The sequence below is a fragment of the Ovis aries genome, chromosome 10, assembly GCF_016772045.2.
Source record: "Ovis aries strain OAR_USU_Benz2616 breed Rambouillet chromosome 10, ARS-UI_Ramb_v3.0, whole genome shotgun sequence".
Taxonomy (NCBI): domain Eukaryota; kingdom Metazoa; phylum Chordata; class Mammalia; order Artiodactyla; family Bovidae; genus Ovis; species Ovis aries.
The window spans coordinates 53,642,014-53,655,141 of record NC_056063.1 but is presented as its reverse complement, the minus strand read 5'-3'; the positions used below and the strand labels follow the sequence as shown (position 1 = coordinate 53,655,141).

The following is a 13,128-nucleotide window of genomic DNA, read 5'->3' as shown; positions in this document are numbered from 1 at the left end:
AAAAGAAAGTAACCCCTTCTGTAGGGCTCTATGTGCCTGCCATAGGGGAGAAGGACAGGTCCAAAACTGAGCACAATATGCTCCAAATGCATCCATTTAATTTCTCATTCACATAACACTCTGCATTGTCACTTGACTCAGTTTTGAAGCAACTGAATGTTTACTTTGTTTTTTACCAAGACAGGAAGGATGAGTACTGGGCTCAAAATAGCCAGATCTGGAATTAGTGCTCACAATTCTAGACCATATTTCTCATTCCTTTAGCATTACTTCTTAATCATGTTCTTTAAACCATATTTCACACTTAAAGTTCACCTTTTAAAATAGAAATTGATTTCTTACTTAGAGTTTCCCAGAAAACTTTGTATCGAAGCCCCAAAGAAGACCAGAATCTGGTCCCACCAGAATCTTGGAGGCTGCAAGGAGTGGCTCCTCCTGGTTCTGAAATTTCACAGATCCAACAGGGACTTATCTGACTGGGGGACAGTGGAGTATCATCCAGTATACACTGTACAGCCTGAATTTCTGACTTCCGTTCTATACAATCTAGCTAAAACTGGCCAAAATTCTCAGCCAGTATTATTTCTTTCTACCTCTTAAAAACTGAGTTCAAGAATGGATAGAAAGGATTCACTTTATGGCTCTGCTGATAAATATCCTAAATCTGAATGTTAGCTTTCTGATTATTTTCTTGCCCCTGATAGGTATCAGGTTCTGACAGTAATAAAATCTGGAGATAGGCTGACAATAGCACTTTAAGACATAGCAGGAAGAGAAAAGAGGCATTGCTAGAGAAAATGAGGGAGGAATTTTAATTCTCTCTCAGGGCAGTGATGAAGCTTAAGAAGAAAGGATCAAGCTCTTCCATGCTGGTGGGGGCCAGTGCAGACTTGACACTTAACAGGAAAACATTTGGACTCAGTGGGAGAAGAGGGAGGAATGATCTGAGAAAATAGCATTGAAACATACATTACCATATGTAAAACAGTCAGTGGGAGTTTGATGTTGGAGAAGGAAATGGCAGCCCACTCCAATATTCTTGCCTGAAGAAATCCGTGGACAGAGGAGCCTGGTGGGCTGCTGTCCATGGGGTCGCACAGAGTCAGACACGACTGAAGTGACTTAGCAGCAGCAGCAGCAGGGAGTTTGATGTATGAAGCAGGGCACCCAAAGCCGGGATAGGGTGAGAAGGGAGGTGAGGGTGGGGGTTCAGGATGGGGGTGAATCAGCACATACATGCTTATGGCTGATTCATATTGATATATGGCAAAAATCATCACAATACTGTAAAGTAATTGTCCTCCAATTAAGATAAATAAATAAGTCCACAAGCAATAAATGCTGGAGAGGGTATGGAGAAAAGGAAACCCTCTTACACTGTTGGTGGGAATGCAAACTAGTACAGCCACTATGGAGAACAGTGTGGAGATTCCTTAAAAAACTGGAAATAGAACTGCCATATGACCCAGCAATCCCACTGCTGGGCATACACACCAAGGAAACCAGAATTGAAAGAGACACATGTACCCCAATTCATCGCAGCACTGTTTATAATAGCCAGGACATGGAAACAACCTAGATGTCCATCAGCAGATGAATGGATAAGAAAGCTGTGGTACACATACACAATGGAGTATTACTCAGCCATTAAAAAGAATACATATGGATCAGTTCTAATGAGGTGGATGAAACTGGAGCCTATTATACAGAGTGAAGTAAGCCAGAAAGAAAAGCACCAATCAGTATACTAACACATATATATGGAATTTAGAAAGACGGTAATGATAACCCTGGATGTGAGAGAACAAAAGAGACACAGATATATAGAACAGTCTTTTGGACTCTGGGAGAGGGAGAGGGTGGGATGATTTGGGAGAATGGCATTGAAACATGCATAATATCATATAAGAAACAAATCGCCAGTCCAGGTTCAATACAGGATACAGGATGGTTGGGGCTGGTGCCCTGGGATGACCCAGAGGGATGGTACAGGGAGGGTGGTGGAAGGGGGGTTCAGGATGGGGAACACGTGTACACCCACGGCGGATTTATGTTGATGTATGGCAAAACCAATACAATATTGTAAAGTAATTAGCCTCCAAAAATCAAGGAAAGAAAAAGAAAACTCAAAACAACAACAACAACAACAACAACAAAATAAATAGTTTTTGTTTAAGCCAAGAGCACCAGACACCCCCAACTAATCGAAGTTTAGGTATCACCGTGGGACGTTTAACTTTTGGGGCAGGGGAGTCTTAGCAGACGTTGCGTGTGCCTATGCTCAGTCATTTCAGACTCTGGGCCACCCTATGGACTGTAGCCCGACAGGCTCCTCTGTCCATGGGCCTTCTCCAGGCAAGAATACTGGGGTGAGTTACCACATCCTCCTCCAGGGAATCTTCCCGACCCAGGGATGCAACCCTAGTCTCTTGTCTCCTGCATTGGCAGGTGGGTTCCTTACCACTAGCACCACCTAGGAAGCGGGCATTAAACACATTTAATTCAGAGCCAGGTTCTAGTCTCCAGCCTCGAGGGCCAGGAGTTGTGTCAAAACTTGGCCTTGGCCGAGGCTCGTCATCTGAAGCGCTTTGAGCCATGATACATCCGCAGCCTTTCAGGACGCATCTCTGTCCGAGGACTGCCCAGTATGGCAGCGGCCAGGTCCGACTGATGCTGTCCAGGCGTCGCCCCAGGGGAAAGGTTGCTGCGCGGTCGCTAGGGACGGAAGGAGTCTGGTGGTGATTGATGGGGAACGGACGAATGAATAAAAGTACTTGTCTTGGGACAGCAAGGATCCCGAGCAAACTGCAGAGGCTACACGGTCAGGCATTCCCTCGGCGTTTCGTCAGAGCCAGACCCTCCCGCTGCTGAAGGGAGGCGCGCTCTGCTCCCGGGCAGCCGGGAACCCAGCCGCGCGCCGGGGAAAGGAGGTCCCTGCCTGGCGCGTCCGGACCAAGAGGTAACCGTTCTGCTTGGTGTTTAAATCAAATCTGTGATTGAACCTTATCCTGGGGCTTCAGTTTGGATTACTTCTTAGTGTGTGTGTGTGTGTGTGTGTGTGTGTGTGTGTGTGTGTGTGTGTGTTTAAAACCTGTAGCTGCAACAGATTAAAATGGGATTGGAGTGAAGGAGGGCTTGAGCGTTTGAAGTCACTCGGAGGGGATAGAAACTTCCGAGTTAATGCAGATAGAGACTCTTCCAATCAGACCAAGTGGAGATGTCAGGGAGATTTTCTTAATCAGCCGGGGCAGTCCTGGGGTGTGTATGGGGGGTGGGAGCGGTGCCGAAGGAGACAGACCACAGGCAGCCGGGAAGGGAGGGGTCTGGGAGTCCAGACACGCGGCATCCGGGGTTGCTGGGGAGTCAAATGCAGAGACTGGCGATGCCCTTGATCGCTAGGTGCCTTGATTTCCCCTGTACCCGCGCGCCGTTGGCCGGAACGAATACTCCTCCCTCTGCGCACACCAGGAGCTCAAAGCTTTGCATTGGACACCCATCCTTTCCTCCCCGTCACACCCCTTCCAGGATACCCCGCCCCACTGCGAGTCATTTACCCCTCAGGGGACGCAGGGGAGGAAAAACCAGCGAAAGCTGGCTCTGGAGGGACCGTTTAGGGCGCAGGCGAGTCCCACGCGCCAGAGTTCCCCACTGCAGCGCCAGCTCGACTTATTAATACTTTCGCGCGCTGAGAGTGCGGGCGCTGCTGCGCTCCGGGACAGCTGCTTGCAGGGGCGTGGCTGGGGACGCTGACCCGGGTGTCCTGTCTTCCTTCCCTTGCTAGTCTCTAGACTCGGAAAGCTGAGGAGCGGCCACCCGACTCCCTCTGGAGCAGGCAGCAGCATGCAGCCGCTGCCCAGCTTGTGCGGACGCGCCCTGGTGGCGCTGATCCTTGCCTGCGGCGTGGCAGGGATCCAAGCAGAAGAGAGGGAATTCCCGCCAGCCGGGGCCACTCAGCCACTTCTGGGGACCAGAGAGATGATGGAGACCCCGACTGAGACCTCCTGGCCCGGGAGGTCCAACGCCAGCGAGCCGCGATCGTCCGCAACACCGCAAGTTCCTAGAGGGGGAAGGATGGTGGGAATCCCACCGCGCACCCCACCCCCGTGCGATGGACCCATAGAGATCAAGGAGACTTTCAAGTACATCAACACGGTGGTGTCCTGCCTAGTGTTCGTGCTGGGCATCATCGGAAACTCCACGCTGCTGAGAATCATTTACAAGAACAAGTGCATGCGAAACGGTCCAAATATCTTGATAGCCAGCCTGGCTCTCGGAGACCTGCTGCACATTATCATTGATATCCCCATCAATACCTACAAGGTAAGGGATGCCTGCCAGGATCGCGATGGGAGGGCGCACCCTCAGGACCAGGAAGATGGGAAAGTCTTTGCAGGGAGGCTCCTCAAGAAGAGCCATCCCCCCTCCCCGGCTCCCCCAACTCCACCCTCCGGCCCTACACCCCCGCTTCCCGCCCCCCCCCCCCCCCCGCCCCGCACTTCCAATAATCATTGGAACCAAACACCCTTCTGGTTTCAGTAGCCCCCTGCTAAGCCTAGAAAAAGCATAGTCCCCAGACCAGCAGCCTAAATATAACTTGGGAACTTGTTAGAAATGTATTTTAACAAACCCCCCAGGTAAAGTTTGAAAGGTACTGGTCTTGAAGGACCTTGTCCCTAAATTCAGCTCACAAAGGTATATTCGCTCTGCTCAGAGATTCATGGACCATGGACTGGCAGATTGTTATCACCTGAAAGCTTGTTAGAGCTCCATGTCTACCCCAGATTTATTAAATCAGAACCTGCATCTTACAATACCTATGTGATTCTTATGCATACTAACCTTGGGAAACGAATAGATTTTTAGAAAACGAATGACCTAAGGGAAAAAGTCCCAGATAGGTGAGTGGGAAAACACAGTTCATCTGCTGTGAATGACTGTATCCTATCTGGTTTTTCTTTACTGAATGCCTATGATGGGCCAAGCACCGGGATAAATGTGTTACTTTTCCTTCCTCCTTCTAACAACCTATGAGTAGATATGACTCCATTTTATGAATGATAGGATGCTCAAGGTCTCACAAGGAGTAAGTGATGGAGCTGAGGAAAATCAGGCCCAATCTGTCAGGTTCCAAAGTGCAAACTGCACCGAATCAATTACTTTGCGGACAAGACCAAGAACACCTAACGGCAGTCTGTCACAGTTTCAGTAGCTAACATCATTGTGTGATTACCACTGGCATCAGAGGAAATGGGCATGAAGAGCTAGGGCAGGACACAAACCTCCACATGATTTGACTCTCGCTTGCTTTGAAACTCTGAACATATCCTAACATCTCTGGACCTCAGTGTCCTTAACTCTACAGTAAGCTGCTGAGTGAAGTCGCTCAGTCGTGTCCACTCTTTGTGACCCCATGGACTGTAGCCTACAAGGCTCCTCTGTCCATGGAATTTTCCAGGCAAGAGTACTGGAGTGGGTTGCCATTTCCTTCTCCAGGGGATCTTCCCAACCCAGAGATCAAACCCAAGTCTCCTGCATTGCAGACAGACACTTTACCATCTGAGCCACCAGGGAACCCACCAACTGGAATTTTGTGGCATTGAGAAAACAGCCTAAGGGAAAGAGATGGAATATTTTAAAGGACTATGCAAATATGTAAAACTCTGCATCCCCATCGTAATCAGCAATAGAAAGTCACCAATAAACACAGAACCAAAAGTGTGAGGGACTCAGAATGTACTTTGGGGATTTGCCTAAAGCTAGCTTTGGGCTCAGTACAAGGGGTGGGGCGCGGAGGGGGAAGTCATGTAGGATTAGGAAAAGGTTGTGGGGAATTCTTGGAGCTTTGTGACAGGAGAAGTTACCAGATAGGATGCTTTTAAGTTGCCTTTTATCAATCTCTGGAAATCCTAATCCAAAAAATCATACATTAAGGAATTCTAGAGATTTTTAAGATTTAGAAATAATATTTAGATTAGGAGCCAGGTCCTACAAAGAAACACTCCCAGAAATGAGGGATAAATAGATGAAACCCTAACTTCCTGCATGACTACCAGTTCTGATGAACTCTGAGGATTTCCTGGGAGAAGCACGGGCTTAAATGTGCCCCTTATATGCAGTCCCATCTCCATTAGAACCTAATTAACCCATTTTAGGAGTCCTACAGACCAAGTCTTACTGTTCTAATGTGGCAGAGGCATTCCTCAAACCTGACTTAAGAAACTTCAGAGTACAGTGTGTTGTGAAAAACTTTAAAGTAAGTGATTTCTTGTTGTTGTTTATTCGCTAAGGTGTGTCCAACTCCTTGCGACCCATGGACTGCAGTGCACCAGGCTCCCCTGTCCTTTACCATCTCCTGGAGTTTGTTCAAACTCATGTCCATTGAGTCAGTGACACTCCTCAACTATCTCATCCTGTTACCCCCTTCACCTCTTGCCCTCAATCTTTCCCAGCATCATAAGATCCTTCTGAAAAGGAAGATTACATCTAGTTTTGCTAGTTTTATGAAAGATCTGTTAAGGAAGGTGCCAGGAAACCTCATGTGGTGAGTGAGCCGACTTAGATATCCTCCTAACTCCTAAGTCAGCAGGCAGGTGAAATCCTGTAGGGAAGATAGGTTTGAGGGCATCAGATGTAAATCAGCTCTTCAGGACCATCTTACTTTCTCTGCCTGACCAAATGATTACATTCAATAAGCCAGAGGCAAGCCTGTTCCCAAAGGGGCACACAGGTTTTCCTTCCCTTTCAAATTCTTTTATGATTTTCCTAGGAAGTTACATTCTTTTCCCTGAAACCATTAAGTCTGTTCAACCTGTGTTTCTGTTTCTGAAATAAACAAACTAATGAGTCATTACAAATCTGGCCCTGTAGTCATCCTTATTGGCTATGAACAAATCCATCACTTAGAATTAGGTCCTGTTGCTAGGTTTGCCATCACTGAATCCTACATAGTGGCCTTTGGTTTGTGTTTGTAATATGCATAAATGTGTCACTTGAGACATAATATAATAATAATGGTTACCATTTATTATGCACTGTGTACTTGGTTTTGTTCATTTTGATCACTACAAGAAAGCCTATGGAGGGAGTATTGTTATCACCCCTGTTTGATGGGGAAATTGCATTTTCAAGAGATGAAGAAGTAACTTGCTTGATGATGTCACACCACTAGAAAGTGATGAAACTAGGGCTTGAACCCAGGCCTTCTGGCCCTAGAACCCATGGTCCTCCCATCCTGCACAGATTGAGCTGCTCACAGCATGACCTCTTCCAACCTGGAATATTGTTAGGACCTCATTGGAGTATAATGGTGCAATTACATCATGATATACTACCACACAGTAGTCTACTTGGGAAGCGTTTTCAGTTTTAATTTCATAATCTAGAGATTCCTATCTGCTGAAATTTCCCTCAGATGATCTATAATATATAACATTGATAATATCACTATTTGTTATTCTAAAGTCTTTATTTACAAAAACATTGAATCCAGGACTAGTTAAAAGCCATTTATTTCTTTAAATAATTGTGTCACTATATAAGGAAGTTTTAAAAAATGCATTTAGAATTTCTCAGTATTCAAGTATTATACTCTACACAAAGGAACTTAAGTGAATTATGAGTGTCATTTAAATTTAGCCTAAAGTGGGGTATTCTAGTGATTTCTAATTTTGTTTTTCTGGGGTGTTACTAGTCTCTTGAAAATCCAGTTTTAATTATCTATGTTATATGCTATATAAATTAATATATAAATAGATAATTTATGTATGAAAGAAAAAGTGTTAGTCACTCAGTCTTGTCCAACTCTTTGTGACCCCATGCCCACCAGGATGGAATTCTCCAGACAAGAATACTGGAGTGGGTAGCCCTTGCCTTCTCCAGGGGATCTTTCCAACCCAGGGATCCAACCTGTGTCTCTCTCATTGCAGGCGGATTCTATACCATCTGCACGTTGTAATGAATACATAATATAATATACATTCACAATTCCTGAGGGTTCATAGAATACTGCAACTCATCTATTGGTTTACCCAGGGTATGGAAACTTCAACATGAATCTGTAACTTTAATCTGGAGTTCAGTGCTTCCCTAGTAGCTTGGACGGTAAAGCGTCTGCCTACAATGCAGGAGACCCAGGTTCAATCCCTGGGTCAGGATGATCCCCTGGAGAAGTAAATGGCAACCCACTCCAGTATTCATGCCTGGAAAATCCCATGAACCGAGGAACCTGGTGGGCTACAGTCCATGGGGTTGCAAAGAGTCGGACATGACTGAGCGACTTCTCTTCAGTAATTCTAGAGTTCAATAAAGTTGACAAACCACAAAATGTCACAGATTTGGCTGAAAGCCATGCTCCTTGATGCAGCTATAGAAACAGGATGGGACTTCTCAGGGAGGGGCTGCTGTGAGCGCTGACAAACCTCAGAGAATGTGTCTCTTCTGCCTCAACTGTTTCAGAGAACCGTTCTCTGGAAACTTCTAGACAGAGTCAGTCCTCTCACCAGGGCTCCTGAGTCAGGGAGGAAACCCTGATTGACAGATGTTGTGGGAGACTCAGCAAACTGAAGCTCGAAAGGGGCTGATAGGCATGTAAGCATACTGGAAATAAAAGCTTATGTCTCCTTCTCAGCAACACACACTGGGGCTGTCATTGTATTACATAAGAGCATCTAGATGAGAATGAAATGCAAGCATCTAAAGAGGTCCTTTAAAAATATGTGTGTATGTGTATATGGGCTTCCCCAGTGGCTCAGCGATAAAGAATCCTCCTGCCAATGCAGGAGACACAGGAGACGTGGGTTCGATCCCTGAGTCAGTTGGAAGAAGGCATGGCAACCCACTCCAGTATTCTTGCTGGGAAAATCCATGGACAGAGGAGCCTGCCAGGTTCCCGTCCCTGGGGCCGCAAAGAGTAGGACAGGGCTTAAGCGACTGAGCACACACATGCACATATGTCTTTATACATATTCATATGTAAATACACTAAATGTTACAAGAATGTATAGACAAGTAGATAGGTGACTATCATTGATCACAGTTCCTGGTACAAAGTAACCAAGTAATAAATGTTACTAGAATGTGTGAGAGAGTGTGTGTGAGTAAGAATGGAAATTGGTTTGTTTTTCAGCTTTTGCCATTATAAACTTGACTACAAATAACCTTTTTGTATGGCTTTGTACACATGTGTGACTATAGTTGAAGGATAAATTTTTAGAATTAGAATTATTGAATCAAAGGATATGTGCCTTTGTAATTTTGACAGACATTGCTATACTGTCCCCCAAAGTTATTGTTGTACTCTTAGTTTGAATCACGAGTTTATGTAAGATGTTTCAAAGCTATACAAAGATGTTATTTGTAGTCATGCTTATAATGGCAAAAGCTAAAACAAACACACAAAAAACAGTTTCCATTCTTATTCACACACACACTCATACACATTCTAATAACATTTTTACTTGGTTACATTGTACCAGGTACTGTAACCAGTAATATTCACCTCTCTACTTATCTATACATTTTTATAACATTTAATATATTCACACATTATATGTATATACATATATACTTACATATTTTTAAACATCCTCTCTGGATGCTCGCATTTCATTTTTCATCTGGATGTTCTTATGCAATGCAGTGACAACCCCAGTGTGTGCTGCTGAGGAGGAGAAATAAGCCTTTATTTCCAGCATTTCACATGATTATCTGAAACCCTTTTAGAGCTTCAATTTGCTGAGTCTCCCACAACATCTGTCTATCAGGATTTCCTCCCTGACTCAGGAGCCCTGGTGAGAGCCCTGGTCAGAAGCCCTCTTTATACGGGCTTCCCTGGTGGCTCAGACATTAAAAGAATCTGCTTGCAATGCAGGAGACCCCAGTTCAATCCCTGAGTTGGGAAGATCCCCTGGAGAAGGGAAAGGCTACCCACTCCAGTATTCTGGCCTGGAGAATTCCATGAACTGTATAGTCCTTGGGGTCACAAAGAGTTGGACGCGACTGAGAGACTTTCACTTTCATATATATATATATATGAAAAGTTAAAAGTGAAAGTGCTAGTTGCTTAGACAAGTACAATTCTTTGCAACCCCATGGACTACAGCCCGCCAGTCTCCTCTGTTCAAGGGATTTTCCAGGCAAGAATACTGGAGTGGGTAGCCATTCCCTTCTCCAGGGGATCTTCCCAACCCAAGGATTGAACCCAGGTCTCCCACATTGCAGGCAGATTCTTTACCAGCTGAGCCACAAGGGAAGCCCATATATATATATTCACACATATACATACATATATACACACATTTATATGTATCAATGTCTATCTCTAAAATATAACATGAATCACTATGCCAGTATTTATATGGGCTATGTATGTCTTAAGAGTCCCTTGTTCTGCAAGGAGATCCAACCAGTCCATTCTGAAGGAGATCAACCCTGGGATTTCTTTGGAGGGAATGATGCTGAAGCTGAAACTCCAGTACTTTGGCTACCTCATGCGAAGAGTTGACTCATTGCAAAAGACTCTGATGCTGGGAGGAATTGGGGGCAGGAGGAGAAGGGGCCGACAGAGGATGAGATGGCTGGATGGCCTCACAGACTCGATGGATGTGAGTCTGAGTGAACTCCGGGAGATGGTGATGGACAGAGAGGCCTGGCATGCTGCAATTCATGGGGTCGCAAAGTGTGGGACACGACTGAGCGACTGAACTGAACTGAACTGAACTGATGTACTGACCCACAAACTAGTGTTTAAGTATCTGATGGGAGGGTGAATCTCTCCTTATTCACAAACTACTTATTGTGTCCTTCTTGTAAGACTAAAATGAATGAAATAATCTAGATGTTTGTTGCCTATAGAATCCTGGAATAGCACCAATGTCAAAGTTTCATAGGAAGAGCTGAGTGTACCTATAGATCCTGTGAAGTTTTATGTGTTGCTAGTGATTGATTGATTAGTTGGTTTGCTTCGTTTGGATTAGCAGTGATATTTTTAAAAGCCTTGAACTGAAAATTTCTTCAACTTCTCTTAACATCTCAAGAAGTTAAAAATGCTTGAGCAAATATCAAACTTTTAAATTATAACAAATTCACTCTTTGTGCTGTATTTACATGGATAACTGAGTTGATATATATAGTTAACATAAATATAGTAAATAATAGAAATATAGTTTCCTCTATGTGTAAGCAAATTGCATTTAGTATTGTCCCAGGTGGCCCTACTGGTAAAGATCCTAAAGTTATGAGATGCAGTTTCAATCCCAGTTCGGGAAGACCCCTGGAGAAGAAAATGGCAAACTGCTCCAGTATTCTTACCTGGAAAATTCCATGGACTTTTTTTTTCCTAGTGGGCTACAGTCCATGGGGTTGCAAAGAGTCAGGCACAACAGAGCTCACACACACACACAAATTGCGTTTGAAAACAAATCTCCTTATAAACTGATGACAGATATCTACACGGACATTATTTTGATAAGGATCCAAGTATAATCTGATGTCTAGTGGCTGTGGAGAGCTTTCTAAAAATTAAGCTGGTGACCTATTTGGAGTGCCTCTAGATGGTTTTATTGTTAAGACTTTGGAGGCCACTGTTGGAGGCAAAGAAGCTGCCTTCATAGGTCTGAGAGGCAAAAACTACTGATCTTTAACATGTAACTACTTCAGGTGGAATGCATATAACATTAAAATGCTGGTATGTCAAAATGGGAATTGCTTCACTGAACCCTCAAATGAGTTTTGAGTGAAATGACCTTGTAGTGACTTTGTCAGTCAGGCTTTCCTGCTTGGGACGCAATCAAAGCTATATTTCAATCAAAAGCACCTTTCTCACTTTTCAATCTTAGACTACTTCTAGCACTTAACAAGTCTGTGTATGGTTAACTAGTTTCATAGTTAGAAGTAGAAGTGAACAGAGCACCATCAAATTTAACTTTCGAACTTATACTTCTCTGATTAATAAATGGAAGTTTATGTGTATAGCACAACACAAGAAATAAAGGTATCATGGAGGTTGTTGTTGTCATTGTTTAGTTACTGAGTCATGTCTGACTCTTTTGCAGTCCCCAGGACTGTAGGCCGCCAGGCTTCTCATTCCAGATTTCCCAAGCAAGAATACTGGAGTGGGGTGCCATTTCCCTTCTCCAGGGGATCTTCCCAACTCAGGGATTGAACCAGTGTGTCTTGCATTGGCAGGTGGGTTCTTTATTGCTGATGCACCCGAGAAGCCCCTGACATTGAGTAGGCGAGTCTAATTTTGCCCAAGATAACGATACTGTTCATACGTCCAGTTAAGTAACTGTGATATTTTAGTGACATTTTAGTAATATCTGGAGATATGTTAGGGTTCACCAGTGGCTTAGTGGTAAAGAATCTGCCTGCTAATGCAGGAGACACAAATTTGATCCCTGGATCAGGAAGATCTTCTGGAGGTAGAAATGACAACCCATGCCAGTATTCTTGCCTGGAAAATTCCATGTACAGAAGAACCTGGCAGGCTACAGTTCATGAGGTTGCAAAGAGTCAGATACAGCTGAGCACATAGAGATATGTTAGTAGAAGAAGCATTTTGTGCCTAGAACAGAACCTAGATAATTCTGAGATTCATTTATTTAAAGCAAAAAAAAAAAAAATAAAATTAAGGATCACCAATTAATCATATTTGAAATAGTAATATTTTAAAAGTATTAATAAAGGGTAAGACTATTCGTTTTGAATAACCTTGAGTTGATTAATAAATATAACACTCCAATACCCTGTAACAGTCAACTGCAGACAAATGCTTGTTGACATATGTTCTACTCATATTTTTGTAACGGTCCAAATGAAAAAGAAGAGATTTTTGTTCTTTTTTCTATATATATATGAGGCTATTGGCCATTGCAGAATAAGAGGCCAATGTTACTGCTGCTAAGTCGCTTCAGTCGTGTCTGACTCTGTGTGACCCCATAGATGGCAGCCCATCAGGCTCCCCCGTCCCTGGGACTCTCCAGGCAAGAGCACAGGAGCAGGTTGCCATTTCCTTCTCCAATGCATGAAAGTGAAACATGAATAGCAGATGTCAAATAACCCAAAAACTCAACACTTCCTAGTTCTGATACACTGCTTCACATTTTGCCCGTGGTTGCCTGTGATGAAATG

The 13,128-nt window shown here is 44.1% G+C and overlaps 1 protein-coding gene across 2 annotated transcripts in view; it reads left to right on the top strand.

Annotated features, from left to right (window-relative positions):
* The first annotated feature begins 2,896 nt into the window (after positions 1-2,896).
* EDNRB (endothelin receptor type B) overlaps positions 2,897-13,128 on the top strand; it is a 29,741-nt gene continuing 19,509 nt past the window's right edge. The window contains exons 1-2 of one of the 2 annotated variants that reach the window (XM_042254967.1): positions 2,897-2,959; positions 3,789-4,320. In XM_042254967.1, the coding sequence (XP_042110901.1) occupies positions 3,841-4,320 (480 nt within the window). In that variant the 5' untranslated portion in view covers positions 2,897-2,959; positions 3,789-3,840. Of the gene's footprint in view, positions 2,960-3,781; positions 4,321-13,128 lie in introns of both variants that reach the window. The other variant, XM_015098228.3, reaches the window with a different exon arrangement.